The 27373-nt window shown below is 44.6% G+C and overlaps 1 protein-coding gene and 1 long non-coding RNA gene across 2 annotated transcripts; both read left to right on the top strand.

The window, feature by feature from the left end:
- The first annotated feature begins 1787 nt into the window (after window positions 1-1787).
- LOC125515921 lies at window positions 1788-4794 on the top strand. The gene is made up of 3 exons (XR_007287172.1): window positions 1788-3065; window positions 3240-3320; window positions 3429-4794. It is a non-coding gene; the product is annotated as an uncharacterized LOC125515921 (long non-coding RNA).
- An 18321-nt stretch (window positions 4795-23115) lies between these two features.
- Window positions 23116-25334, top strand: LOC125512447 (pentatricopeptide repeat-containing protein At2g02750-like). The gene has a single exon (XM_048677542.1). The coding sequence runs from the start codon at window positions 23146-23148 to the stop codon at window positions 25189-25191; it is 2046 nt and encodes a 681-aa protein (XP_048533499.1). The 5' UTR covers window positions 23116-23145; the 3' UTR covers window positions 25192-25334.
- The last annotated feature ends 2039 nt before the right edge of the window (window positions 25335-27373 follow it).

Below are 27373 nucleotides of genomic sequence, written 5' to 3'. Positions count from 1 at the left end.
TTCTTTGACTCCTCATATCAATTCGGAATTGAGTGATTTTTTTTGCATTGGAAAGCTTGAGTTAGTAGCATTCTTTGAAAAAATTATCAGAAAATTGGCTCAAACTTTTCAAGAGGAAAGTTGAAGAGAGAGTTGTTGTATATCCTGCTTGGTAGTTGTTTTTCATCATTATTTTTACTGTTGTTGTGATCTTCACTTATATCTTGCTGTCCAGAGCTACTTCGTATCCTTTATTGATGCTAGTTGTGCTACACCGTGACCTCATTAGTGTTCTAGGCTCGTGTCTCTAGTCCGGTCTAGCCTAGGACCAGCACAGTACCATCGTTGATCGTTTATTCAACATTGCATCTCTGAATTGATTATTGCTAATCTTTTGCTACCATATATTCAAGCCTTCCAAGCTCCACATATTTCTACACCCTGTATACATACGTTTCCCTGGCAATCGCTCTACTCAATCTTTGAAGTTATTTGACACCGATGGTTGCCTGTCACCACCTGCTGCATGGTAAGAACTTGTAAGATATTGATATTTGCTATACTGTGAGCGTTTTACCACCATATCCTAGTAGTTCATAGGAACATTATTCTTGGATTTTGTTTCTTGTTTTCTACTAATCATAGCAGGTTCCGGAGTTGTTAGTTTCTTGGGCTTCATCGATCATGGGAGATTTGCCACCACCTAAGAAAATACAACAATCCTCACAAGAGGAGCAACAACATCAGAATGCACATAATCAGGTTAATGTTTCCATGCCACCATTTACTGGTCGTTTTAGTCCTGATTTATATATTGAATGGGATGTAACAGCCTGGATTTTTGCCCTTTTCTTTTTCCTTTGATTTTCTTGGATTTCCTGTTTTGTTTTGCTTTTCCGTGGCTATGTGGTTCTGAAACTTGGGAAGATCATGTCTTCCTAGGTTTTATAGTGGCTTTTCACCCTCTTCATTATCCCAAGATCATGTCATTTCCATCCTTGACCTAACCCAAAATTTTTTTGTTGGGAATATTCCTTTTCCAATAAAGGAATAACCCTTAAAACCCTAGGTTATGAAGCTACCTATATTTCTGTCACTCCTAAAATTCCTAAATAATTCTCATAAATTGTTTGGGTCATATCTTCCTCAAATACGGTAAAATATATCATTGGCCATGTTCCCCATCATGCTCAATAAATTCATTTCCTATTCTGTCCTAAATGGCACATTGTGAAGAAAGTGCTATATATCTTTGCCCATTTGAACCCAAACTTCTTGGACATCTTTTTATGTCCAAATAATTGACCTGTGCCAAAATTCAACTCAATTTGTCTAGTAAATATTCCTGAGCAATTTTTCAAAGTTTCAGTCTGAGGGAAGTGATTGTGAAGAAAGTACAAGCTAGACATATCAAAATGAGTTGCAATTTTTCAAGGTACTTCATACGATCAAATAATGGCTCTCCATCAAATTTGAGCTCAATTAACGTATCCATGTGATCCCAGCTCCAAACCTTAGATTTTGGTCAGTTTTTCAGTTTGTGAAGCAATTATATTTTATATTAATTCAATTGATCTGAAACTTTACCAGGACATGCTTCCACCTATATCAACTCCCTACACCAAGTTTTAGCTCGATTAGTTAATCCAGTTGCCCTGTGCAATTTTTCCAAGTTTCTGTCCAGAATAAAGCTTTGTGAAGCAAGTGCCACTTTGGTATTTTCAAATGGCATGAAACTTTTACAGGAGCTTAGTATCATCATATAATCCCTCTCTGCCAAATTTCAGTTCATGACAATCAAGTATGTGAGTGTATCATCCAAATCCCTAATTCTAGCCAGTTTTGCACTTTCTACAGCAGCCCTCATCTAAAATCCTCCTCTTAGTCTGATTTTTGGTGATCAGCATCACCTTAGTGTGTGATCATCAGTAGACAAACTATTTACCTTGTTACCAAGCTGGTTTAACCACAGGAAGTTACAAGCACCTTCCTGTTGATTTACTTTGGATCCAAGTGCAAATCTCTTCTTTGCCCCTGGACCGATTTATTTCCTCATTTTGACTAAGGGCACGACGGTCCATCTACTGGACATGGTTGGCCCGGCCAGAACATGCCGCTTGCACCAGTGCCCGTGGTGATCACGCTGGTGTCACGCACAGTGCAAGCTCTAGCTCGGTCCGGCCACTATTCTCGTCTCCTCCCTCCTTGTCTCGACCTCCATTCATGTTCTGGAGCTCGCCCGTGCTCGACTGCATCGCCCTGCGTCGCTGCTTCGTCGTGGTTCGCCATAAATGAGCCGCTAGCTCCATTCCCATGCCGCGTTCAGCCTCTGCTCGCCATTAAAGCTCGGTCGGGAGCTCGCTCGTGAGCTCTAGAGCTCTCCCCCGCGCCTATATAAGGACCCCGAACCCCTCTGCAGCTCATTCACTCCTCCCTCGCCTCTCTAGCCCACCGAAGTCCTCGGCCCCCTCCTCTTTTCGCCAGAGATCGCCTCGGCCGCCGCGGTTCCTCCTTGGTTCCGGCTAGCTCGAGCCTCCTCCTCTCCTCTGGTGTTGTCCACTGCCTCCCCCACACTCCCACGAGTCACCCCGACCCCTTTCCCCCTCGCCGGAGTGCCTCTGGCCGCAAGCCCCGAGTTCGGCCGTCGCCTCCGCCTCTCGGCCGCTTCCTTGTCCGGCCTCCCCGAGCATCTTCTCGCCTCTTCACCACCACCAACCGACTCCCCGTGCTCCGGCGGTCCGCCCCACCACCTCGCCCTCGCCGGAGTCGTCCCTCATCACCGGCTACCCCCTCTGCCCGACGCCTCTGCCTCCTCTCGTCGCCGCACCTCCATGCCTCCCCGGTGGCCGCCGCCCCTGGGGACGGACGTGGCCATCTCCTGTTTTCCTGCTGGTGGCCTCGTCTCGGCCAACGGTGGCTGGAGCCGGCCGGGCCATCGCCTGCTTCGCCCCTGCCTCCCGCTCCTTGTTCCTCCCGTGCCGCTCTGCGTTGACGCGCGAGGAGGAAGAAGGCAGGAGCCAGGCGGACCCCGCCTCCCCCTCGGTCCCACTCGTCAGTGCCTAGGCGTTGACCCCACCCAGGCCCAGGTACGTTAAGTGGAGGCGCCTTTCCTAGAAATCGTTTTCATTAAGTGAAAGCATATTATAACAAAGTACGTTTTCATTTTCTGAAAGCGTATTTCCTCCTTCTTCCGCCCAGAAATACGTTTTCCAGTTCTGAAAGCGTATTATCTTATATGCGTTTCTGCCTTATCCACTCAGGAACCCGTTGGTGATAAATTTTCACAGATTAGTCCCCATTCTTCCAACCTTCACAACTTTTCAACCGTAACTCCGATTGAGGTGAAACCAGCGCTCACTTCTTCGTCTCGTCGAGATCTATCTTTTGGTAACATTTTCACTAGGTGTTCTCACAGTGAAAATGACCATTTTCCCCTTGCCTCTAATCAGCCCCCTCCGAGAGAGAACCGTCCAACGTTTCGTTCTGCGGCCTCACCGCACTTTTTCCCGGAATCTCCATCACCCCAGGCAAGCCACAATACCCACTTGCATGATAGTCATACAGTAGCCATGGTTTTCAACTTGAATAATTATTAAATGTTTGCTTGTTTAAAATATGGTTATCGTTGTTTCGGTAATGCTTCTGGATTAGTGCTTACTTTCTTGCTATGTTGTTATGCACCTGGTTGCCATGCCCTGCTAGTTGTTAGTATTCCTTTCATATGCTTATGCTTGCTAGTAGTACATGTTGATGTTGGTGATGGTCTTCGGTGCATGACTACCGTCTGTCCCGAGTATCGTTGTTATGCATGTTCCATTGCATCCCGCTGGCAAATGCTTGCATGATGGCATTGTTGATATGTTCTTGCATGATATTTATTGTTGATGCTAGTGGTCATGCTATGTTTCGGAGAAGTATGTACTTATGATGTTCATGCTAGTCAGTATGCCATGCTTAGTTGGATATGATTCATTGTTGATATGGTGGATAGTTATGTGGTACCCTCATGATTATGTTGATATCATGCTCATGCATTGTAATCGCACCATGTTGTTTATCATGGCTCAACATATTTGCATTCAAGTTTAACCGGATTAAATTCAACTTGAACAACTGTTGGCTGAGTCATGGTGCCACCATATCGAACTGACCAGTGCAACCACGCTTACCTTTATGGGAAGGTCCTAACTGGGTCTATTGTCGTGCCTCTCGCCAGTGCCTCCAACGAGGGAAGGTTATAGGCGTGCGGTACCTTTGCCCGGTAAGCAGACATAACCTTGTGTGCCCGTTGTTGTTGTTATGGATCCGGGTCCCCATTTGGGACCGTTTATGTTTGGCCACGACGGTGGTCGTTGGTGTCTTTGGTAGACACGGGGCCACCCAAGACTAGCCCAGTGGGGAGTGAGTCGGAGTGGCCGGGAGAGTGTCATGGCAGTAGATCGGTTTTGTCGGAACGCCATTGGTCCACCCGAATGGGAGTGCGAGGCCATGGGTTCCGTGGTGTGGGTACAGTGTGCTAACCTCTGCAGAGTGTATACTAAATCTATGGATAGCCATGCCCGCGGATAAGGGCCCAGTTCGTGTCGGTCACACTGTGAGTCAATAGTAATAATAATAATGTGCTTAATAACAACCCCGGTTCGATGATGAGATAAGTTGGTTGTGATCGCCGGAAAGATCACCGTTTGAGACCAAGTGTTGGTTAGGGTTGTGATCGCCGAAATGATCACCGTGGTATCGAGGATACCGAGTTGTTGGATATTCGTGATGTTGTGCGAGAATCATGGGTAAAGATCAATCTCCTTGTGGTCATTTGATGATTACTACGGTATTGTTTATACCAGGCTTGATTTGATCCTGAGATGATCGTGTAATGTCCGAGGTTGGTAAGTGATGCATGTGATGGTTATGAGGTAACCCGAGCAGAAAAATGGTGCATGTAGTGTCATCATGTTGCATGCTAGTATCATCATCTTTATATGTTCATGCCATGATCATATATTGTTCTAGCGATATTATGTTCATGTTATTCATGCCATATTATCCTGATGATCTCATGATAATTTCGGATTAACCTGTAAGTGCCATGCTGTTGTTTGTCTTGAATGCTTCTGGTTATTGTGAGCTTGCAAGTACATTCAATGTATTGACCTGGCGTGTCATGCCAGTTTGCAGGTCGTGCCTGGATTGCTTGCTTGTTTGGTGTTGTTCCCGTGTTCGCGAGCTAGGATAAACGTTCCAGCCAGAGTCCCTGCGGATTGGAGTCCATCATCGCCGTTCGTTGTTCCGCTGCCAGTAGTTGTTCCGCTGCTTCGAGTTGTTATGCTGCTTGTATAGAGCAACCATGGTTGGCGTAGTGTCGTCGTACCAATGTTATTCATTGTAATATCGGAACCCTTGTATTCATATCCATGTTCTAATAGAGAGCTGGTTTGTTCTATACTACGCAGTGCCGTATTCCAGAAGACTTCACCTCGATCTCTGGGCTGGAATACGGGGTGTTCCGGTTTCTCTAAGCCGGGGTGCCACATGGGAGTACAAAATAAATGCTATATTTTCTTCCCATAATTTTGATGAGAGTGGAAAATTTCAAGCTGCGGTTAGTACTTTCAGTAGCTTTGCTTTAGTTTGGTGAAGTGAATATTGTCGGTTAAACCCTGATCTTATACCTACTACTTGGGATGATTTAAAAAAATTTCATGAGAGATAGATTCGTTGATGTTTATTATACTCGTGGCATGATTAAAAAATTACAACATTTAAAACAAGGTACTGACACGGTAACAAAATACTATGATGATTTACAAACTACATTGTCGCACTCATTTTTAGAAGAAAGTGAGAAGATTTTATGGATGGATTTTTGGGAGGATTAAACCGTGATATTCAAGAGATACTAATTCATGAAGAGTGTTATACTATGGACCATTTGTTTCGTCTTGCTTGCAAAGCTGAACAGTAAATAAAACGACGTGTTGCCCACAAGGAGAACAAGTGCACCATGCACATTCCAACTGTTGGTAGAGATGTTTCTTCAACTATTAGGCATACTATGACAACCACATCCATTGTTGCGAGGACTACATCATCTGCACCATGTGACACATCACCACCGGGAGTGCCTACATCATCTGAGTTGATCATAAGAGGTAATGACAAAGGTACAGATTTTCCACTTTCAAGTTAGAATGATGCATGCCTAGTTAACTTGAATACATCATGTGTTGAGTCACCTTTTGATTTGATCACACCACCTATTTTAGAGAATCGTGTTACTGTCATGAATGCATCATGTGATCAAACAACTGAAATACCAACAATTTTGAGCGCACCCATTGAATTAATTGTTGATGCACAAGAACCATTGTTTAATCATTTTGATATGACCTATAATATTGGTAATGATTTTGTGTCCAATGACTTATTACATGTTTTCTTATTTAAGCATGTAGTAGCATGTAAATTTAATGCAAGTAAGGTTTATTCACCAATGTTGGGATGGTTTAATGATGAACATTTTCAACCTTTTGAAATGAATAAGAGCTTTAGTTATATGTGCAATCCGAGTTCCAATATTTGCATACCTTCTACTTCTTGTGATAATATTTTGGCTTCAGATTTTATGAACTATGAAAGTTACTCATGTATACATGTGTCATATGTGCAAAACCAAGAGAAGTAAAAATGGATGACATATACATATACAACATGTACATCTTGTCTCTTTTGTTAGCCACATTTCAGATTAAGCAACACCAAGGACGGCTTTATTTTCAAGAAGGGGAGGATGATGAGGACATGACTACCTTGGATACGACCAAAAATATTGCATACATGTATATTTGTGAGGTGATTTATAATGCAAACTATGCAATAAGTTATTTATGTGATCCAGGACAAACATGCTTCACAAACTTTTGTGTCATGTTTAATTGCAGGTGTATGGGTAGTTTGTACAATCCACATATGAAGATAAGTGAAAAAGAGAAGTTCAAGTGTTGTTCAAAAAGTCTTCTCACATCACTTTTGGGCCAAGATAAGATAGGGTCCAAGTCTCTCACATTCTGGATTCAGATTCGGACTGCACAGACATACCTGACTCAAAACGTCGATAACTCTTTCATACGGACTCCGAATTGGGTGATTCTTTTTGTTGGAAAGTAGATTTCGTGCTCTTTCCAACACAATTGGATTCACCTTAAAATTCATCCGGAGCGTTGAGTTATCGACGAAACAATCTGACTCTACAGTAGAATCCGAGTCAAACAACAAGTCCAAAGGTGTTGCATCACCTCCACTTGGGCCCATGAGCCTTATATGACCTAGGGTTAGATTTAGGCTGCCTTGGGACGTCCTCCCACCTCCTTGGCCGCCACCCCTTGCTCCTATATAAGTAGATCCATCTAGTATCTTTTTCCTTGGGATTTGTTTAGTTAAAAGTTAGCCAACGCAACTTCGTGTACTTCGTTTGTGTCCAACGACCAGACCAAGAACGCTTCTGGATCCCCACCATTATCAATACTTCATCTATATTCGCAATATTCAGATTGCTTTATCATATTCTTACTTGTTCTTCGATTGCTTGTAGGGATAGACCTTCGTGGTCAGGTTGATCGTGCTCCGGCGTGGTCAATAACCTCTCGGAGTTGGTTTAGCGATTGCTAAGGCTCAACGTCATGCACGTTTGTAGTCAGATCGTCAAAGTTGTCTCCACCAAATTGATAGTTATCATCTCATCGAGAGATCGGGACACCCCGCCCCTATCAGAAACAAGCTGCCTTACAGGAAATATTTAACTTTGTGCAAATTGGAGAAGAGAGTCTCCCACAAGCTTGGGGGATGCTTCTCCAATTACTTAATGCTTTGCCTGATCATCCTCTTAAGAAAAATGAAATACTTGATATCTTCTATAATGGACTAACTGATGTTTCTAGGGACTTCCTGGATAGTTGTGCTATTTGTGTTTTCAGGGAACAAACTGTTGAACAAGCTGAAGAATTATTGAATAATATATTGAAGAATTATGATGATTGGACACTTCCTGAACTACCGCCTAAACCCACTCCGAAGAACAGGGGTATCTTATTTCTCAGTCCTGAAGATATGCAAGAGGCAAAGAAATGTATGAAGGAAAAAGGTATTAAAACTAAAGACATTAAGAATTTACTACCTATTGAAGAAATATATGGACTTGATACACCACCACCAGAGGTGGTAGAGGTAAATTATTTATTAAAGTTTGATGAAGGCGATATCCCTCACAATAAACATCCTAGTCAATGCTTGTATGAATTTGATAACTGATACGTCTCCAACGTATCTATAATTTTTGATTGTTCCATGCTATTATATTATCTGTTTTGGATGTTTAATGGGCTTTAATATACCTTTTTATATTATTTTTGGGACTAACCTATTAACCAAAGGCCCAGTGCAAATTGTTGTTTTTTGCCTATTTCAGTGTTTAGCAGAAAAGGAATATCAAACGGAATCCAAACGGAATGAAACATTCAGGAGAGTTATTTTTGGAACAAACGTGATCCAGGAGACTTGGGGTGGACGTCAAGAAAGAAGCGAGGAGGCCACGAGGAAGGAGGGCGCGCCCAGGGGGGTAGGCACGCCCCCCACCCTCGTGGGCCCCTCGCAGCTCCACCGACGTACTTCTTCCTCCTATATATACCCATATACCCCGAAAACATCTAGGAGCACCACGAAACCCTATTTCCACCGCCGCAACCTTCTGTACCCGTGAGATCCCATCTTGGGGCCTCTTCTGGTGCTCTGCCGGAGGGGGAATCGATCACGGAGGGCTTCTACATCAACACCATAGCTTCTCCGATGATGTGTGAGTAGTTTACCACAGACCTTCGGGTCCATAGTTATTAGCTAGATGGCTTCTTCTCTCTCTTTGGATCTCAATACAAAGTTCTCCCCGATTCTCTTGAAGATCTATTCGATGTAATTCTTTTGGCGGTGTGTTTGTCGAGATCCGATGAATTGTGGGTTTATGATCAAGATTATCTATGAACAATATTTGATTCTTCTCTGAAATATTTTATTCTTGATTTAAATATCTTTGCAAGTCTCTTCGAATTATCAGTTTGGTTTGGCCTACTAGATTGATCTTTCTTGCAATGGGAGAAGTGCTTAGCTTTGGGTTCAATCTTGTGGTGTCCTTTCCTAGTGACAGCAGGGGCAGCAAGGCACGTATTGTATTGTTGCCATCGAGGATAAAAAGATGGGGTTTATATCATATTGCTTGAGTTTATCCCTCTACATCATGTCATCTTGCCTAATGCGTTACTCTGTCCTTATGAACTTAATACTCTAGATGCATGCTAGATAGCGGTCGATGTGTGGAGTAATAGTAGTAGATGCAGAATCGTTTTGGTCTACTTGTCGTGGACATGATGCCTATATACATGATCATGCCTAGATATTCTCATAATTATTCTCTTTTCTATCAATTGCTCGACAGTAATTTGTTCACCCACCATAGAATTTGCTATCTTGAGAGAAGCCACTAGTGAAACCTATGGCCCCCGGGTCTATTCTCCATTATATTATTTTCATATCAACTTGCTATTTCTATTTTGTTATCTTTATTTTCCAATCTATATCATAAAAATACCAAAAAAAAAATATCTTATTATCTCTATCAGATCTCACTTTTGTAAGTGACCATGAAGGGATTGACAACCCCTTTATCGCGTTGGTTGCGAGGTTCTTGTTTGTTTGTGCAGGTACTAGGTGACTTGCGTGTTACCTCCTACTGGATTGATACCTTGGTTCTCAAAACTGAGGGAAATACTTACGCTACTTTGCTACATCACCCCTTCCTCTTCAAGGGAAAACCAATGCATGCTCAAGAGGTAGCAATAACTACATTAGAAAATAAGATCACCTCAATGCAAATGTTATGAAACAGTTGAAATAAAATTCTGATATGATTGCTCGCTTGAGTGACTTATTATTTAGAATCACTAATGATGCTAGAGGTGTAGGAAAGCATGCCTCTATGGTCCAATCTCAGTTAAAACAAGTTGCTAAATCACAAAGAGAATTGCTTACACCGCGTTTGGATGTCTCCATTGCAGCCCAAAAATCGAATTGGTAATCATCTGACCTCAGTACAGATGTTTGGTTGTACATCGAATTCGTATTGCAAACACCAGACCAATTCAGGGCTGTTTTGCCTCCCACGTAAAGCTCCTCCCACGATTCGGAGGGCTCCCGCTCCGTTTTCCTCTGAATTACCCTGCTCCCGCAAAGCATACCCCTTCGATCCCAGCGAATAGAAAAGAAAAGAAGAAGGGAGACGAGATGGCATCTCGGGGTGACCTAGCTACCAGAGCGGTGACGGCGAACCGTGGTGCTCGGCGGCGGTGCAGATCTCTTCCTCCCCCGTCTCCCGCACTCCTTCCCAACCCCTGTCCCGATTGCTCCGCCCCCTACCGCACCCCTCCGCTCATGGTCCCCATCTCTAGCGGCGACCACAATGGAGACCGGTTTGAAGGAAATATGCCCTGGAGGCAATAATAAAGTTGTTATTTATATTTCCTTACATCATGATAAATGTTTATTATTCATGCTAGAATTGTATTAACCGGAAACTTAGTACATGTGTGAATACATAGACAAACAGAGTGTCCCTAGTATGCCTCTACTAGACTAGCTCGTTAATCAAAGATGGTTAAGTTTCCTAACCATAGACATGTGTTGTCATTTGACGAATGGGATCACATCATTGGAGAATGATGTGATGGAGAAGACCCATCCGTTAGCTTAGCATTATGATCGGTTAGTTTTATCGCTATTGCTTTCACCATGACTTATGCATGTTCCTCTAACTATGAGATTATGCAACTCCCGAATACCGGAGGAACACCTTGTGTGCTATCAAACATCACAACATAACTGGGTGATTATAAATATGCTCTACGAGTGTCTCCGATGGTGTTTGTGATGGGGAACGTAGCATAAATTAAAAAATTTCCTACGTGTCACCAAGATCTATCTATGGAGTCATCTAGCAACGAGGGAGGAGTGGATCTACATACCCTTGTAGATCGCGCGCGGAAGCGTTCAAGAGAACGGGGTTGATGGAGTCGTACTCGTCGTGATCCAAATCACCGATGATCCTAGCGCCGAACGGACGGCACCTCCGCGTTCAACACACGTACGGAGCAGCGACGTCTCCTCCTTCTTGATCCAGCAAGGGGGGAGGAGAGGTTGATGGAGATCCAGCAGCACGACGGCGTGGTGGTGGAAGTAGCGGGATTCCAACAGGGCTTCGCCAAGCACTGCGGGAGGAGGGAGATGTGTCATGGGAGGGAGAGGGAGGCGCCAGGGCTTAGGTATCGTTGCCCTCCCTTCCCCCACTATATATAGGGCCAAGGGAGAGGGGGGGCGCAGCCTTGGCCCTTCCTCCAAGGAAGGGTGCGGCCAAGGGAGGAGTCCATCCCCCCCAAGGCACCTAGGAGGTGCCTTCCCCCTTTAGGACTCTTCCTTTCTTGCTCTCTTGGCGCATGGGCCTCTTGGGGCTGGTGCCCTTGGCCCATGTAGGCCAAGGTGCACACCCCTACAGCCCATGTGGCCCCCCGAGGCAGGTGGCCCCACCCGGTGGACCCCCGGGACCCTTCCGGTGGTCCCGGTACAATACCGGTGACCCCGAAACTTGTCCCGATGGCCGAAATAGCACTTCCTATATATAAATCTTTACCTCTGGACCATTCCGGAACTCCTCGTGACGTCCGGGATCTCATCCGGGACTTCGAACAACTTTCGGGTTACCGCATACTAATATCTCTATAACCCTAGCGTCACCGAACCTTAAGTGTGTAGACCCTACGGGTTCAGGAACCATGCAGACATGACCGAGACGTTCTCCGGTCAATAACCAACAGCGGGATCTGGATACCCATGTTGGCTCCCACATGCTCCACGATGGTCTCATCGGATGAACCACGATGTCAAGGACTTAATCAATCCCGTATACAATTCCCTTTGTCTATCGGTACAATACTTGCCCGAGATTCGATCGTCGGTATCCAATACCTTGTTCAATCTCGTTACCGGCAAGTCTCTTTACTCGTTTCATAACACATCATCCCGTGATCAACTCCTTGATCACATTGTGCACATTATGATGATGTCCTACCGAGTGGGCCCAGAGATACCTCTCCGTCACACGGAGTGACAAATCCCAGTCTCGATTCGTGCCAACCCAACAGACACTTTCGGAGATACCCGTAGTGCACCTTTATAGTCACCCAGTTACGTTGTGACGTTTGGCACACCCAAAGTATTCCTATGGTATCCGGGAGTTGCACAATCTCATGGTCTAAGGAAATGATACTTGACATTAGAAAAGCTTTAGCATACGAACTACACGATCTTTGTGCTAGGCTTAGGATTGGGTCTTGTCCATCACATCATTCTTCTAATGATGTGATCCCGTTATCAATGACGTTCAATGTCCATGGTCAGGAAACCGTAACCATCTATTGATCAACGAGCTAGTCAACTAGAGGCTTACTAGGGACATGGTGTTGTCTATGTATCCACACATGTATCTGAGTTTCCTATCAATACAATTCTAGCATGGATAATAAACGATTATCATGAACAAGGAAATATAATAATAACCAATTTATTATTGCCTCTAGGGCATATTTCCAACAGTTTGTTGAGTTGGCATACATCGAGGTTGGGATTTGTCACTCTGTTTATCGAAGAGGTATCTCTGGGCCCTCTCGGTAATGCACATCATTATGAGCCTTGCAATCAATGTGACTAATGAGTTAGTTACGCGATGATGCATTACGGAACGAGTAAGGAGACTTGCCGGTAACGAGATTGAACTAGGTATGATGATACTGACGATCGAATCTCGGGCAAGTAACATACCGATGACAAAGGGAACAACATATGTTGTTATGCGGTTTGACCGATAAAGATATTCGTAGAATATGTAGGAGCCAATATGAGCATCCAGGTTCCGCTATTGGTTATTGATCGGAGATGTGTCTCGGTCATGTCTACATAGTTCTCGAACCCGTAGGGTCCGCACGCATAACGTTTGATGACGATTTGTATTATGATTTATGTGATTTGATGACTGAAGTTTGTTTGGAGTCCTGGAATAGATCACAGACATGACAAGGAGTCTCGAAATGGTCGAGAGGTAAAGATTCATATATTGGAAGGTCATATTCGGACATCGGAATGGTTCTGAGTGATTCAGATATTTTACCGGAGTACCGGGGGGTTACCGGAACCCCCCGGGGAAATTATTGGGCCTATTGGGCCTTATTGGAGGAGAGGAGATAGGCCATGTGAGGAGGGCCCCCCCTTGCCCAAACCGAATTGGACTAGGGGAGAGGGGCGGCCCCCCTCTTTCCTTCTCCCTCTCTCTCCCTTCCCTTTTCCCTCTCCGGTGGAAGGAAGGAGGGGTCCGAATCCTACTTGGACTAGGAGTCTAAGTAGGACTCCCCCCTTATGGCGCGCCCCCTTGACGGACCACCACCTCCTCCCCCCTTTATATACGGAGGCGGGGGGCACCCCAAAGGGACAACAGACAATCTCTTAGCCATGTGCGGTGCCCCCCTCCACAGTTTAACACCTCGGTCATATCTTCGTAGTGCTTAGGCGAAGCCCTGCGTTAGTAACTTCATCATTAGTGTTGCCATGCCGTCGTGCTGATGGAACTCTCCCTCGTCCTCAACTAGATCAAGAGCTCGAGGGACGTCATCGTGCTGAACGTGTGCTGAACACGGAGGTGTCGTACGTTCGCTACTTGGATTGGTTGGATCATGAAGACGTTCGACTACATCAACCGCGTTACTAAACACTTCCGCTTTTGGTCTATGAGGGTACGTGGACACACTCTCCCATCTCGTTACTATGCTTCTCCTAGATATATCTTGCGTGATCGTAGGGAATTTTTTGATTTACTACGTTCCCCAACGGTGGCATCTGAGCCAGGTCTATGCGTCTATGTTATATGCACGAGTAGAACACAATGAGTTGTGGGCTATAATAGGCATACTGCTTACCACCAACGTGTTACTTTGATTCGGAGGTATTGTTGGATGAAGCGGCCCGGACCAACATTACATGACTGCGTTCATGAGACTGGTTCTACCGACATGCTTCACACACAGGTGGCTGGCGGGTGTCTGTTTCTCCAACTTTAGTTGAATCTAGTTTGACTACGGTCGGTCCTTGTTGAAGGTTAAAACAACACACTTGACGAAAAATCGTTGTGGTTTTCATGCGTAGGTAAGAACGGTTCTTGCTAGAAGCCCGTAGCAGCCACGTAAAAGTTGCAACAACAAAGTAGAGGACGTTTAACTTGTTTTTGTAGGGCATGTTGTGATGTGATATGGTCAAGACGTGATGAGATATAAATTGTTGTATGAGATGATCATGTTTTGTAAAAGTTATCGGCAACTGACAGAGCCTTATGGTTGTCGCTTTATTGTATGAAATGCAATCGCCATGTAATTGCTTTACTTTATCACTAAGCGGTAGCGATAGTCATAAAAGCAATAGTTGGCGAGACGACAACGATGCTACGATGAAGATCATGGTGTCAAGCCGGTGACAATGGAGATCATAACAGTGCTTTGGAGATGGAGATCAAAGACACAAGATGATGATGGCCATATCATGTCACATATTTTGATTGCATGTGATGTTTATCCTCTATGCGTCTTATTTTGCTTAGTACGGCAGTAGCATTATAAGATGATCTCTCACTAAATTTCAAGGTATAAGTGTTCTCCCTGAGTATGCACCGTTGCTACAGTTCGTCGTGCTGAGACACCACGTGATGATCCGGTGTGATAAGCTCTACGTTCACATACAACGGGTGCAAGCCAGTTTTGCACACGCAAAATACTCGGGCTAAACTTGACGAGCCTAGCATATGCAGATATGGCCTCGGAACACTGAGACCGAAAGGTCGAACGTTGATCATATAGTAGATATGATCAACATAATGATGTTCACCATTGAAAACTACTCAATCTCACGTGATGATCGGACATGGTTTAGTTGATATGGATCACGTGATCATTTAGATGACTAGAGGGATGTCTATCTAAGTGGGATTTCTTAAGTAATATGATTAATTGAACTTTAATTTATCATGAACTTAGTACCTGATAGTTTTTGCATGTCTATGTTGTTGTAGATCAATGGCCCATGCTATCGTTCCCTTGAATTTTAATGCGTTCCTAGAGAAAGCTAAGTTGAAAGATGATGGTAGCAACTACATGGACTGGGTCCGTAACTTGAGGATTATCCTCATTGCTGCACAGAAGAATTACATCCTGGAAGCATCGCTAGGTGCAAGATCCACTACAACTCTAGACGTTATGAATGTCTGGCAGAGCAAAGCTGATGACTACTCGATAGTTCAGTGTGCCATGCTTTACGGCTTAGAATTGGGACATCAATGATGTTTTGAACGTCATGGAGCATATGAGATGTTCCAGGAGTTGAAGTTAATATTTCAAGCAAATGCCCGAGTTGAGAGATATGAAGTCTCCAAAAAGTTCTATAGCTGCAAAATGGAGGAGAATAGTTCTGTTAGTGAACACATACTCAGAATGTCTGGGTACCACAACCACTTGACTCAGGTGGGAGTTAATCTTCCTGATGATAGTTTCATTGACAGAGTTCTTCAATCACTACCACCAAGCTATAAAGGCTTCGTGATGAACTGTAATATGCAAGGGATGGAAAAGACTATTCCCGAGCTCTTCACGATGCCAAAGGCTGTGGAGGTAGAAATCAAGAAGGAGCATCAAGTGTTGATGGTTAACAAGACCACTAGTTTCAAGAAAAAGGGCAAAGCGAAGAAGGGGAACTTCAAGAAGAACGGCAAGCAAGTTGCTGCTCAAGGGAAGAAGCCCAAGTATGGACCTAAGCATGAGACTGAGTGCTTCTACTGCAAAGGGACTGGTCACTAGAAGTGGAACTGCCCCAAGTATTTGGCGGATAAGAAGGATGGCAAAGTAAAGGTATATTTGATATACATGTTATTGATGTGTACCTTACTAATGCTCGTAGTAGCACCTGGGTATTTGATACTGGTTCTGTTGCTCATATTTGCAACTCGAAACATGGGCTACGGATTAAACGAAGATTGGCTAAAGACGAGGTGACGATGCGCGTGGGAAATGGTTCCAAAGTCGATGTGATCGCCGTCGGCACGCTACCTCTACATCTACCGTCAGGGTTAGTTTTAGACCTGAATAATTGTTATTTGGTGCCAGCGTTGAGCATGAACATTATATATGGATCTTGTTTGATGCGAGACGGTTATTCATTTAAATCAGAGAATAATGGTTGTTCTATTTATACGAGTAATATCTTTTATGGTCATGCACCCTTGATGAGTGGTCTATTTTGGTTGAATCTTGATCGTAGTGATACACATATTCATAATACTGAAGCCAAAATATGCAAGGTTAATAATGATAGTGCAACTTATTTGTGGCACAGCCGTTTAGGTCATATTGGTGTAAAGCACATGAAGAAACTCCATGCTGATGGGATTTTAGAATCACTTGATTATGAATCACTTGGTGCTTGCGAACCATGCCTCATGGGCAAGATGACTAAAACTCCGTTCTCCGAAACAATGGAGTGAGCAACTGACTTGTTGTAAATAATACATACTGATGTATGCGGTCCGATGAGTGCAGCGGGTATCGTTATTTTCTGACCTTCACAGATGATTCGAGCAGATATGGGTATATCTACTTGATGAAACATAAGTCTGAAACATTTGAAAAGTTCAAAGAATTTCAGAGTGAAGTGGAAAATCATCGTAACGAGAAAATAAAATTTCCACGATCTGATCGTGGAGGTGAATATTTGAGTTATGAGTTTGGTCTTCATTTGAAAAAATGTGGAATAGTTTCGCAACTCATGCCACCTGGAACACAACAACATAATGATGTGTCCGAACATCGTAACCGTACTTTATTAGATATGTTGCGATCTATGATGTCTCTTACTGATTTACCGCTATCGTTTTGGGGTTATGCTTTAGAGCTGGCTGCATTCACGTTAAATAGGGCACCATCTAAATCCGTTGAGACGACACCATAAGAATTGTGGTTTGGCAAGAAACCTAAGCTGTCGTTTCTTAAAGTTTGGTGTTGCGATGCTTATGTGAAAAAGCTTGAACCTGATAAGCTCGAACCCAAATCGAAGAAATGTGTCTCCATAGGATACCCAAAGGAGACTGTTGGGTACACCTTCTATCACAGATCCGAAGGCAAGATATTCGTTCCTAAGAATGGATCCTTTCTAGAGAAGGAGTTTCTCCCGAAAGAAATGAGTGGGAGGAAAGTAGAACTTGATGAGGTAATTGTACCTTCTCACGAATTGGAAAGTAGTACATCACAAAAATCAGTTCCAGTGATTCCTACACCAATCCGTGAGGAAGCTAATGATGATGATCATGAAAATTTAGATCAAGTAACTACTGAATCTCATAGGTCAACCAGAGTATGGTACGCACCAGAGTGGTACGGTAATCTTGTTCTGGAGGTTATGTTACTTGACCATGACGAACCTATGAACTATGAGGAAGCGATGATGAGCCCAGATTCTGCGAAATGGCTTGAGGCCATGAAATCTGAGATGGGATCCATATATGAGAACAAAGTGTGGACTTTGGTTGACTTGCCCGATGATCGGCAAGCCATAGAGAATAAATGGATCTTCAAGAAGAAGATTGACGCTGATGGTAATGTTACTGTCTACAAAGCTCGACTTGTTGCGAAAGGTTTTCAACAAGTTCAAGGAGTTGACTACGATGAGGCATTCTCACCCGTAGTGAAGTCTGTCCGAATCATGTTAGCAATTGATGCATTTTATGATTATGAAATTTGGCAAATGGATGTCAAAATTGCATTCCTTAATGGATATCTTAAAGAAGAGTTGTATATGATGCAACCAGAAGGTTTTGTCGATCCTAAAGGGGCTAACAAAGTGTGCAAGCTCCAGCGACCCATTTATGGACTGGTGCAAGCCTCTCGGAGTTGGAATATGCGCTTTGGTAGTGTGATCAAAGCATATGGTTTTATACAGACTTTTGGAGAAACCTGTATTTACAAGAAAGTGAGTGGGAGCTCTGTAGAATTTCTAATATTATATATGGATGACATATTATTGATTGTAAATAATACAGAATTTCTGGATAGCATAAAAGGATACTTGAATAAGAATTTTTCAATGAAAGACCTCGGTGAAGCTGCTTATACATTGGGCATCAAGATCTATAGAGATAGATCAAGACGCTTAATTGGAATTTCACCAAGCACATACCTTGATAAAGTTTTGAAGAAGTTCAAAATGGATCAAGCAAAGAAAGGGTTCTTGCCTGTGTTATAAGGTGTGAAGTTGAGTCAGACTCAATGCCTGACCACTGCAGAAGATAGAGAGAAAATAAAAGTCATTCCCTATGCTTCAGCCATAGATTCTATCATGTATGCAATGCTGTGTACCAGACCTGATGTGTGCCTTGCTATAAGTTTAGCAGGGGGTACTAAAGTAATCCAGGAGTGGATCACTGGACAGCGGTCAAGAACATCTTGAAATACCTGAAAAGGACTAAGGATATGTTTCTCGTTTATGGAGGTGACAAAGAGCTCGTCGTAAATGGTTACGTCGATGCAAGCTTTGACACTGATCCGGATGACTCTAAGTCACAAACCGGATACGTATTTATATTGAATGGTGGAGCTGTCAGTTGGTGTAGTTCCAAGAAGAGCGTCGTGGCAGGATCTACGTGTGAAGCGGAGTACATAGCTGCTTCGAAAGCAGCAAATGAAGGAGTCTGGATGAAGGAGTTCATATCTGATCTATGTGTAATACCTAGTGCATCGGGTCCAATGAAAATATTTTGTGACAATACTGGAGCAATAGCCTTGGCGAAGGAATTCAGATTTCACAAGAGAACCAAACACATCAAGAGACGCTTCAATTCCATCCGCGATCAAGTCTAGGAGGGAGACATAGAGATTTGCAAAATACATATGGATCTGAATGCTGCAGACCCGTTGACTAAGCCTCTTCCATGCCCGTCCAAGGGCATGTGCGGGCTGTGCGACCGCACATGGCCCCCAAATTCTAGGGCCCCCTGTTTTGGGCCAATGTCTGTATTATTTGTTTTGGGCCCTTTTTTCGCAGCAAGTCGCGGGCTCCCTCGAACTGGGCCTGCTCCAATATGTCCTGAACCGAGCCCTAGTCCCGGTCTACACAGCTTACCGATCCATCGACCAATCTACTACCATGTTTCCCGAGACGAACTGACAAATCTGCGCCACCTAGGCTAGTGGTGTTGTCTCGTTTTTGATTGGTTCGTTTCCTTTTTTGCTTTAGTGATTGCTTCATTTCCTGCCCGGAGACACAACTCACTTCATAGCCCTTCTTGTATCAAGAACTAATTCCATGATTCCGCTAGCCGCCGGTCGCTCGGAAAGTTGCAGCAAATCAAAACACACAAGTTGAAGCACAGGGTGGCCAAGACCAAAGGTGAGGGCATCATCGATACGTCTAACAGGTGCGCTCAAATTGAAACCATTAAATTTAGACTATATTGTGTGCTGCTGAATAATTATATTAGTCAGTATATTGTGCGCATATGCATCAATCAACTTTTTTAGGGGATATATGAAGTAGGTTAGTTAATCAAATTGACACACACCAAGATTTCCAAGATAGTTTATCGTTTAACATTCAGGTCGTTTATTTTAGTTATATTATCTTGACTAGCCTATAATTTATACAGTGTTTGAATTTATTCAAATTTCTTTTCTTAAAAACCGAGTATTCTAGAAATTTTTGGACCACAATTTTCATTTCACACAGTGGCCTCAAATTTCTGGAGACGGCCCTGGCCTCTTCCATGAGCAAAACATGATCAGCACTAAGACTCCATGGGTGTTAGAATCATTACTATGTAATCTAGATTATTGACTCTAGTGCAAGTGGGAGACTGAAGGAAATATGCCCTAGAGGCAATAATAAAGTTGTTATTCATATTTCCTTACATCATGATAAATGTTTATTATTCATACCAGAATTGTATTAACTAGAAACTTAGTACATGTGTGAATACATAGATAAACAAAGTGTCCCTAGTATGCCTCTATTAGACTAGCTCGTTAATCAAAGATGGTTAAGTTTCCTAACCATAGAGATGTGTTGTCATTTGATGAACGGGATCACATCATTGAAGAATGATATGATGGAAAAGACCCATCTGTTAGCTTAGCATTATGATCGTTTAGTTTTATTGCTATTGCTTTCATCATGACTTATACATGTTCCTCTGACTATGAGATTATGCAACTCCCGAATACCGGAGGAACACCTTGTATGCTATCAAACATCACAACGTAACTGGGTGATTATAAAGATGCTCTACAGGTGTCTCCGATGGTGTTTGTTGAGTTGGCATAGATCGAGATTGGGATTTGTCACTCCATGTATCGGAGAGGTATCTCTGGGACCTCTCTGTAATGCACATCACTATGAGCCTTGCAAGCAATGTGACTAATGAGTTAGTTATGGGATGATGCATTACGGAATGAGTAAAGAGACTTTTCGGTAACGAGATTGAACTAGGTATGATGATACCGACGATCGAATCTCGGGCAAGTAACATACCGATGACAAAGGGAACAACGTATGTTGTTATGCGGTTTGACTGATAAAGATCTCGTAGAATATGTAGGAGCCAATATGAGCATCCAGGTTCCGCTATTGGTTATTGACCGGAGATGTGTCTCGGTCATGTCTACATAGTTCTCGAACCCGCAGGGTCCGCACGCTTAACGTTCAATGACGATTTGTATTATGAGTTATGTGATTTGATGACCGAAGTTTGTTCGGAGTCCCGGATGAGATCACAGACATGATGAGGAGTCTCGAAATGGTCGAGAGGTGAAGATTCATATATTGGAAGGTTATATTCGGATATCAAAATGGTTCCAAGTGATTCAGATATTTTTACCGGAGTACCGGGGGGTTACCGGAACCCCCCGGGGGAATTATTGGGCCTATTGGGCCTTATTGGAGGAGAGGAGAAAGGCCACGTGAGGAGGGGCCCCACCATTGCCCAAATCGAATTGGACTAGGGGAGAGGGGCGGCCCCTCTCTTTCCTTCTCCCTCTCTCTCCCTTCCCTTTTCCTCTCCGGTGGAAGGAAGGAGGGGGGCCGAATCCTACTTAGACTAGGAGTCCAAGTAGGACTCCCCCTTATGGCGCGCCCCCCTTGGCCGCCACCTCCTCCTCCCCCCTTTATATACGGAGGCGGGGTGGGGGGCACCCCAAAGGGACAACAGACAATCTCTTAGCAGTGCGCGGTGCCCCCTCCACAGTTTAACACCTCGGTCATATCGTCGTAGTGCTTAGGCGAAGCCCTGCGCCGATAACTTCATCATCACCGTCGCCACACCGTCGTGCTGACGGAACTCTCCCTCGTCCTCAACTGGATCAAGAGCTCGAGGGACGTCATCGTGTTGAACGTGTGCTGAACACGGAGGTGCCGTACGTTCGATACTTGGATCGGTTGGATCGTGAAGACGTTCGACTACATCAACCGCATTACTAAACGCTTCCGCTTTCGGTCTACGAGGGTACATGGACACACTCTCCCGTCTCGTTGCTATGCTTCTCCTAGATAGATTTTGTGTGATCGTAGGATTTTTTTTTGAATTACTACGTTCCCCAACACGGTCTCCATCCCCACCCCGGCCGGGAGGTGGACGAGAGGAAGCCCGGCGGCGACCACCATACTATCCTGTCCCCGTCCTCATGTGAAGCAAGATGATAGATGTACAGGTGCAAGGGGTGATAACCGACGGTGACCGTGGTAGGCTGCCCATTATCTGTACATAGTGAACTATCAAATGGATTGAACTGCAGTTTGAGGACTTGAATATTTGCTGCCTTTTTTTACTGAAGCTCAGGTGTACCAAAAAAGTGAGTCATTATCTTTCATACTGAATGAGCATTGCATGTTAAATAGGTGAACTGGAACAGTGCTTGTGTATGAGTAATTTGAGGGATATCAAGTTGGATGCTTGCTGCCTTTTGTTGAAGCTCATGTGTACCAGAAATATTCAGTGATTGTCTTTCTTACTGAACGGAAATTTCATGTTAGATAGGTAAAGTAGTACAATGCTTGTGTATGAGTAATTTGAGGAGATTCAAGCTAGATGCTCTATTTTGAATTTTAGCAGTACACATTGAGGTGACCTAAGTGCTGCTAGTAGACTGCTTGTGGATTGATAATTACACGACTCTGTCCCTATGTGATTATTTATGAACATCATAAGTATTATCTGGTAGAATATTTATTACTTTTTACTGCAATATATTCATTTAATTATAGTCACATGTGAGAAGATTTCATTTTTGTGTCATGTAAAACAAGGTATAATCTTCATGATAATGTAGCCATGCAATTCCAAAGTTTATCATCCAAACCTGATTTGGTATTGAAACCTCAGAGGCATTTCAAGGGCCAATTCAGTGAACAACCAAACATGCGAATTCGTATTCATGCCATTTCAGTTCCTCACTGAATTGGAATTTCAGTCCAATTCAATACGGAGCTCTTGAATACGGACATCCAAACAAAGCATTAGTGAAATGAACAATAATATGAATGATTATGCTATTAGAGTAGCAACTAGAGAAGGTAAAATGACTCAGAAACCATTTTACTTTGAGGGACACTCTAGACATATTCGCTCCGCGAGGGGCCTCGGGAAGCAGCTCCGGAAGGCTGCCCCGCGCAGGGGGCTCGGGAGGCCCTTGGCGACGTACGCCTCGCGAGGCGGGGGGCCCTCACGAGGGTCTTGCTCGTGAAGCTCTGAAGATGCGCCGTGCTGGGCTCGCGGCACGCGCCGCGTCCTAGGCCGCAGGCAGACGGACCTGGGTACTCCTAGTCCCACGGGTCCAAACATCCATGTGCATGTTTTCCTCCACCAATTTTCTTTCTCACAACCTCGCATGCGGGATCCACACTTGTACGGTATTACAGGGAGCAACGAGAGACTTAGCCAGGACCGTGTTGAAGCGTATTCTCATGTTTGAGATTATAGTGGAGCACTCCGCGAGTTTGAGCACCATGGTTTACATGCCGGAGAGTACAATGACTTATATGTGTAATTATCTCATATTACAAAATAGAGGGACCTCGCTCAATTTTTACAGTTTCCAACTTCCCAGCTGCATTTCTGCAAATCCACTATCTGAGCGTTGCCCTGCCCCGCGAACCAATGCAGGCTCCATGGTTGGCATGCTCTCCACGGCCACCGTAGCGCCATGGAAGCGACTCTGCAAGCTCGTATCCAACGGACACTACCAGGAAGCGCTCCTCGCCTACTCTCGTGCCCACGCGTCCAACCTCCGTCCGGACGCCTTCACCTTCCCCTGCCTCCTCAAGTCCTGCGCCGCGCTCAAGGATGCCCCCGCCGTGCTCCAAGTCCACGGTCACCTCGCCAAGTCGGGCTTCTCCTCCTGCCCCTACACGGCCACCGCCCTAACGAGCGCCTATGCCAGGCTCCTCCGTCTCGGGGAGGCATGCAAGGTGTTCGATGAAATGCGGGAAAGAAACGTGCCCTGCTTCAATGCTCTCATCGCGGGGTTCTCGCAGTGCGGAAAGGTTGATGAAGCGATGGGTGTATTTAGGCTCCTCGGGAAAGAGGGGATACTGCCGGACTCTGTCACAGTGGCGAGTGTGCTACCTGCGTGTCGGGCCATGGAGCAAGGGAAGCAGCTGCACGGGCTTGTAGTGAAGACCGGTGATTGTTTGGATCGCTATGTTGCCACATCCCTCATCACAATGTACTTGGATTGTGGTGATTCGGATGGCGCAAGGAGGATTCTTGAATTCATGGTTGATAAGGGCGTCGAGAGTTACAATGCAATGGCTTCTGGACTGTTGAGGAATGGTGAAGATTTTATAGCTTTGGGTACTCTCAGGGAAATGATATTTGGATCCAGCGAAAAACCTAATGAGACTACTTTGCTGGTAGTCCTCTCAACGTGCACTAGTGTGTTGGCACCATCACTTGGTAAAGAGGTCCATTGCTATGTCCTGAAGCATGCAATGGATTGCAGTATCAAGATCAGGACTGCACTCATTGACATGTACTCAAAATGTGGTTCTCTGGAGTGTGCTTACCAGGTTTTCTCTGCCATGGATGAGCGGAACTTGGTGACCTGGAATACGATGATCTCAGGTTTTCTGATACACGAGAAGCTTGCAAACGCCTTAGGGTTGTTCCAACAGCTGAGGTTGAAAGGCTTCAGCCCTGACAGTATTACATGGAATCTGGTGATTAATGGGCTTGCACATCACCAGAAGTTTGCTGAGGTTTTCTCATTTTTCAATAAGATGCGGTTGGAGGGAGTCTCAGGTGCAAGTCTGGAAACCATGACAAGTATGTTGAGTGCTTGTTCAGCTATGTCAGACATCAAGCATGGGAAGGAAATATATTGCCATGTTATTCGAACAATGCAACACTTTGAGGATGATGTTTTCCAGACAACAGTGATTGACATGTTTATGAGTTGTGGATGTGACAGCTATGCTGGTAGAGTATTTGAGAAAGATAGGAGGAAATCGAATGATCCAGCTTTGTGGAATGCAATGATTTCTGGTTATGGAAGGTGTGGGAAAAGCAGTTTAGCATTGCAAACCTTCAACGAAATGCTTGAGCAGCAAGTGCATCCCAACTCAGCTACCTTTCTCTGTGCTCTTTCAGCTTGTGGCCATGCTGGATTAGTCCAGAAAGCATTGCATATCTACCAAATGATGGAGAGTGCCTACAGTATCAACCCTACTTTTGAACACTTGAGCATCATGGTTGACCTTTTTTGCCGTGCTGGAAAGCTATCTGAAGCTTATGGTCTATTACTGAAACATACTGATCCACCAGCTTCAATGTGGTATTCTTTTCTTGGTGCTTGTAGAAACTACTCTAATGCCAAACTTGGTAAAATAGCAGCAACAAAACTCTATGATTTGGACCCTTCAAGCACAACTCCATGGGTAATTCTATCCAACGTATACGCTGAACAATATCGATGGGGCGAAGTAGAGACACTGAGGAAAATGATGTCAGACAAGCACCTCATAAAAGCTCCTGCGCGTACTGAACTTGTATGAAAATCTGTTTCTTGTCTGCTTAGTTTAGTAAGGAAATGAATACCATTTAGAAGGTATGGACATCTCTTCCCATGCCAGCCATCTTGTCATAACAAAAAGCTTATTGCTGCCTACATTAAAATGATAGTGAGCTCACGTCCATATGCACCCCTTCGTGAGTTTATACATTTAGACATTTTCAGAAGTTCGCAACAGAATCATGGCACCACAAAATGTTAATTTAGGCACATATTAAAAATTTCAATTAAAAATATGATCATATATGCTCTCTGTTTACAAGAAAAGAATTAGAACATCTCTTTGTTATATAACTTGATATATCTCTGGTCTTTTTGGTACAGTGCAATATGATTGTATTTTTCCATGAAATTTTGTGCGTGTATTTTTTCATGAAATTTTGTGCATGTGCCTGAACTAACCTATGATCACATGCTTCTTTACATCCTTTAGGAGTCTACAGTTTCTTGCTAGAAACATGTAATTTCTTTTCACTTGTGATCTATATTAATCATTGTGGATTGGATGGTCCACAGACAAGTTGTGTATGCTTTCTTTTGAGCTTCGGTGGGTAGCCGCCTTTTTATGTGTGAACCATTAACAGAACATTGAAGCCACGCCTTGGCCCTTCCTCAATAGGCAAAGATGTCAACACACCAGACGCCCCATGAATAGAACTTATTCCGTATGTTTAGAGTTTTATACTCAATGTCAAGTAGGTAAGTTGTACCGCTGTACCAGATATAATCACCAAAATTCTATCAGCGGCAACATTCTCTGCCAGAGCATGGAGAGAAAGGTCCCTCTGTTCAGCACACTTATGATGCACTTGATTTCTAACATTGTAGATATCCTGTTGAGTAGTCAGAAAGGTATTTTTCTAAGCCTATAATGCACAAATCGCGAGCCACTTATTTTCTCAAATGTCGCAAGTCACTTTCCCTAGTGTGTATACTAGTGGTATTAGTACAAAACATAAGTAGAACATTTAGTGCACCGTGCCATACATATATACCGCATGAAATTGCCCCATGTAAATCAGGAAAATTACATGAAACCAGTGCTCAATAAAAGTTGGCTAGCTTCTTCATGGGCTTATTGTTATAACCATTTTTCTGTCAAATACAAGTATATAGTTAAGTTATTTTTTTAGGAAAGGAGGATATACCCCCGGCCTCTGCATCCGGGCGATGCATGCAGCCATTTTATTAATTATTCACAAAGACCTACATCAGTAAGCCTGAAGCCACCATCTTGGCAACACCTGTCGCTACTCCTATCCCCTTGATGAAGGGGTGCCGAATGTCTGAGCCGAATACCAAACAAACATCACACCAAAGCCTAACATTTAAAGCCAGATGCCCCAGCCAAGCCACAATGCTGGGACTGGGTCACACACCGGTCCGGTGCACTCTCAGAGGCCGCCGCCCTCGTCTTCCACCGATCCATCTCCAGAGCAGGTACTGACGCACAAACCTTGCCTGCCTGTCGTCGACGCTACCACGGCGCCAAACAACGCCACCGTCCTGTGCGTATCCATCCACACGCGCCCGTCGCCGAAACTCTGCAACGCCATGCCACCGGGATCCGCCGTCGGCCTTGCGGTAGATGTAACACCGGTCCTCCTCTTGTCCCCTCCAGCCAGCACTTGCTCCAAAACGATGCCCCCGGGAGGGAGAACGACACCGAAGGCGCCGTCATCGTCCGATACGGTAGACCCAGATCTAGGGTTTCTCCCGGAACATCCCGATCGAGTTGATCGTGACCTGCAACAACGATGCCTCGAGAAGGAAACGACGTCAAAGACGCCGCCATCTTCCGCCAAGACTGCAATCAGGCGTGGTTTTCACCGGAAGCCGCGTCGTCCCGATCTTGCGGCTGGTTGGAAACACATGGAGCTTCGCCATGAAGATGTATGCCGCCACCGGTTCTCCGGCGGAGATCCTCCATCCCCTCACCAGAGTCCTCATCCCGCCGCCGACCATCCACATGAAGAGTTGACGACGGATCTGGGTGGGATCCAGATCCGCGGCCGCCGCCATGCCCACCATCGCCGGAGACCTCGGATCCCACAGGTCATGGAGGGTAGCGCGGCCGCCGCACGACCAGGGGCGCCGCCCTGGCCTCTGCGCGCAACTCCCTCCCGGCCATGCCCCAGCCGCACCAGGAGATCGTCGCCGCGTCC

The sequence above is a fragment of the Triticum urartu genome, chromosome 6 (genome assembly GCF_003073215.2).
Source record: "Triticum urartu cultivar G1812 chromosome 6, Tu2.1, whole genome shotgun sequence".
Lineage (NCBI taxonomy): Eukaryota > Viridiplantae > Streptophyta > Magnoliopsida > Poales > Poaceae > Triticum > Triticum urartu.
The sequence above is the reverse complement of the archived record's forward strand: the minus strand, read 5'-3'. Positions and strand labels throughout refer to the sequence as shown.